The sequence below is a fragment of the Odontomachus brunneus genome, unplaced genomic scaffold, assembly GCF_010583005.1.
Source record: "Odontomachus brunneus isolate Ranch 3 - 2012 unplaced genomic scaffold, Obru_v1 Obru_scaffold_057, whole genome shotgun sequence".
Lineage (NCBI taxonomy): Eukaryota > Metazoa > Arthropoda > Insecta > Hymenoptera > Formicidae > Odontomachus > Odontomachus brunneus.
The window spans coordinates 636,520-639,580 of record NW_022639507.1 but is presented as its reverse complement, the minus strand read 5'-3'; the positions used below and the strand labels follow the sequence as shown (position 1 = coordinate 639,580).

At 29.8% G+C, this 3,061-nt stretch overlaps 1 protein-coding gene across 1 annotated transcript; it reads left to right on the top strand.

Annotated features, from left to right (window-relative positions):
* The first annotated feature begins 995 nt into the window (after window positions 1–995).
* LOC116845756 (THAP domain-containing protein 1) lies at window positions 996–2,754 on the top strand. Its single transcript, XM_032818813.1, has 4 exons — window positions 996–1,142; window positions 1,234–1,580; window positions 1,810–1,965; window positions 2,127–2,754. The coding sequence occupies exons 1-4, from the start codon at window positions 1,078–1,080 to the stop codon at window positions 2,414–2,416; spliced, it is 858 nt and encodes a 285-aa protein (XP_032674704.1). The 5' UTR covers window positions 996–1,077; the 3' UTR covers window positions 2,417–2,754.
* The last annotated feature ends 307 nt before the right edge of the window (window positions 2,755–3,061 follow it).

The following is a 3,061-nucleotide window of genomic DNA, read 5'->3' as shown; positions in this document are numbered from 1 at the left end:
TAAGAGTCAACCAATCCGAATGTTTTATTCACTGATTGCTTTACTCTGATTGGTTGTCGTAATCACTTACAACCACTTACATTCACGTTCACGCAATTGTAGAATGGGCTTTAAGCTCATTCTGCAATTGCGTGAACGTGGATGTAAGTGGTTGTAAGTGATTACGACAACCAATCAGAGTAAAGCAATCAGTGAATAAAACATTCGGATTGGTTGACTCTTACGTTCACGACTACGCTTACGCAATTGTAGAATGGGCTTTAAGCATCTTCTACAATGGCAGTAGGAGTAGTAGTAAGAAATAAGCAGTAAGTAAATAGACTAATCACAATCGATTATTTTTGAAACGTGAGAATGGAATTAGTCAATTTGCTTACTGCTTATTTCTTACTACTACTCCTACTGCCATTGTAGAAGACGCTTTAGACCCGATCTACAATAGATGGAGTAAGAAATAAGCAGTAAGTAAACAGACCAATCACAATCGATTATTTTTGAAACGTGGGAATGGAATTAATCAATTTGCTTACTTATAGCGAATTCGGTTGCTTGCACTAGTGTGCACTGAGTGCGCACTAAGGCTTGTTCATAGTATGTTATTATATTTAAAGATTGTCTTAAATAATTCTCAAATAAATCCTCAAATATTTTTAACCATAATATGATATGTATAACATCTGTACGAATCATTTTATTAGTTAAAATGTTTTTAAATATGTATTTAAGACACGATCTTAAATATAAGAATGTACTGTAAACAAGCCTTAATGCGAACTCAGTGCGCACTAGTGCAAGCTACCGAATTCGCTATTATTGTCATAATTTATTGCACTAGTTCAGCAGAGCAGCCGAAAAGAACAGACCAAGAAGTACACAATAATTGCTCCTACACACAGGACGCGGTAATGCTTGTCGCGCGGTGGAAGTTCGCGCGACAGCCAATCAATATGCTGCTTTCCGTAATAACCTTTTAGCTCTTACGGAAAATCAATATATTGATTGGCTGTCGCGTGGACTTCCGTCGCGCAGCAAGCATTACCGCGTCTTGTGTGCAGGAGCTATAACAGTACTCTACAAATGGTGAGATATTGTTATGTATGTAAACAAAAACAAGCTAAGAACGAAGATCTTAGCTTACATAAGTAAGTTAAAGACGTGAAAAAACTTCAATGTTCAATGCAGTTTATGTCTTTAGAATTATATTATTTGCATTAACTATAATAATCCTTCTAGATTTCCAAAGAATCCAGTGATTTGTGCAAAATGGAAAAAATTTTGTCGTTTGACAGAAGAGGATGATATCAGTCCACTATATATTTGCTCTTCTCATTTCTGCCCGGAAGATTTCCGGGTTCATAGATCAACATTACGTGCAAAAAGGCATGTATTGAATGCAGAAGCAATCCCGTTAATTCGTTTAACAAGTCGAAAATGGCAAAGTTTGTTTGGGAAGAATAAAAAATATGTGAAATCAAAAATAAATTTACAAGCTGTATCCTCGAATGAAAAAAGTGAATCGGCAGATGTCAGGCCACAAAATGATAATTATTTATCAGTGAACGTGCTTGCAAATGAATCACGTAAGTGCACATATATTAATGAATGCAATGTATTGTTCTATTTGCATTAAAAATTACTATTCCAATGAAAGCGAAAAACATAATAATAATTTTTATATATTTTCAGTTTTTAATGTAATATATGTTAATGTATTATAAAATAATTATTATACTAAATCTTATAGATTCTTTTTACAATTATGTCAAACACGTACAAAAGGACAATATATAGAAACTTTATACATTTCAGAATTGCAATCAGAAATTCCAAACGATTGTGATGAAAATATGAAACCACAAATTAATGTGCCATTCCGAAACTTGAGTGTTCAAATTGAGACAGTGAAAGTTATCAGTCCGCTACAAGATAACTCGTTTTCACAGAATGTTGTGCGAAATGTATTAAGTAAGTTATATTATTAATATATCTTACCTGTCAGTTATGTTGCAGTAACATACTTATATATATATTTATTAATATTTATATCTTATAATAACTGAAAATTATAAGCGTTTTGCTTACAAATGTCACAATCTAAGAATATGCAATATTTTTTTTCTGTTCAGATTCTGCCAATGATTTATATGTGACACCCAAAAGACGATATGCAGAACCTCGCTATATATCTGAAATTATGACATCTGATGTAAAAACTCCTAGAAGAGCTAGTCGAATTTTAAAATTTGTTAAAAATAACGACATGAAACGACGAGAACACATTAGAAAGCTACAGAAAATAAACAGAAACCTTATGAAACGCATCAAGTCTCTGGAAAATGTGGTCTCTCATTTAAAAAATAAACAATTAATATCTGAAGGTGTTGCAGATTTTTTGGTACAGTACTGTGTGAACTAATTCATTATTGTCAGTGTTATACATGCAATGTTCGTTATTATCAATGACTAATGTAAATTGAATAGACATATATATATATATATATATTTGTGTGTGTGTGTGTATGCAAAATGCAAATATACTAAACGTATATACTAGACATAAAGGCTGTCTGTCCAGAATATTTCAACGATTATAAAAAAGTATAATATAGAAAAAAGTTAACTTATTAACAATTATTGGACTTAGTACATATATATTTCATTGCATGAAGTAACAAATTTGTAATTAAATTATTCATTACATTTGTACAAACAATAATACAATTTGATTGAAAATTATTGCTAATAAATATAAAAATTTAATACTGCTTCATTGAGAAATAATCTCATTAAAATATTTCATTTGTACTTATCATATATTTTCTTCCTTATTTCATAGTAATTATACATACTGTTAATAATAATTAAATATATTTTTAATAGTTCACATTATATTAGAATAAATATTATTTAATAACTTATAATAATGTTCATTGTCATACTTTATACTACTATCATATGTAATAATATAATAATATTGCAAGACTTAATATTTAATACATTAATGTATGTATAATAATATTTATTTTATATATACTACAATACAATATTTCTTAAGATATTA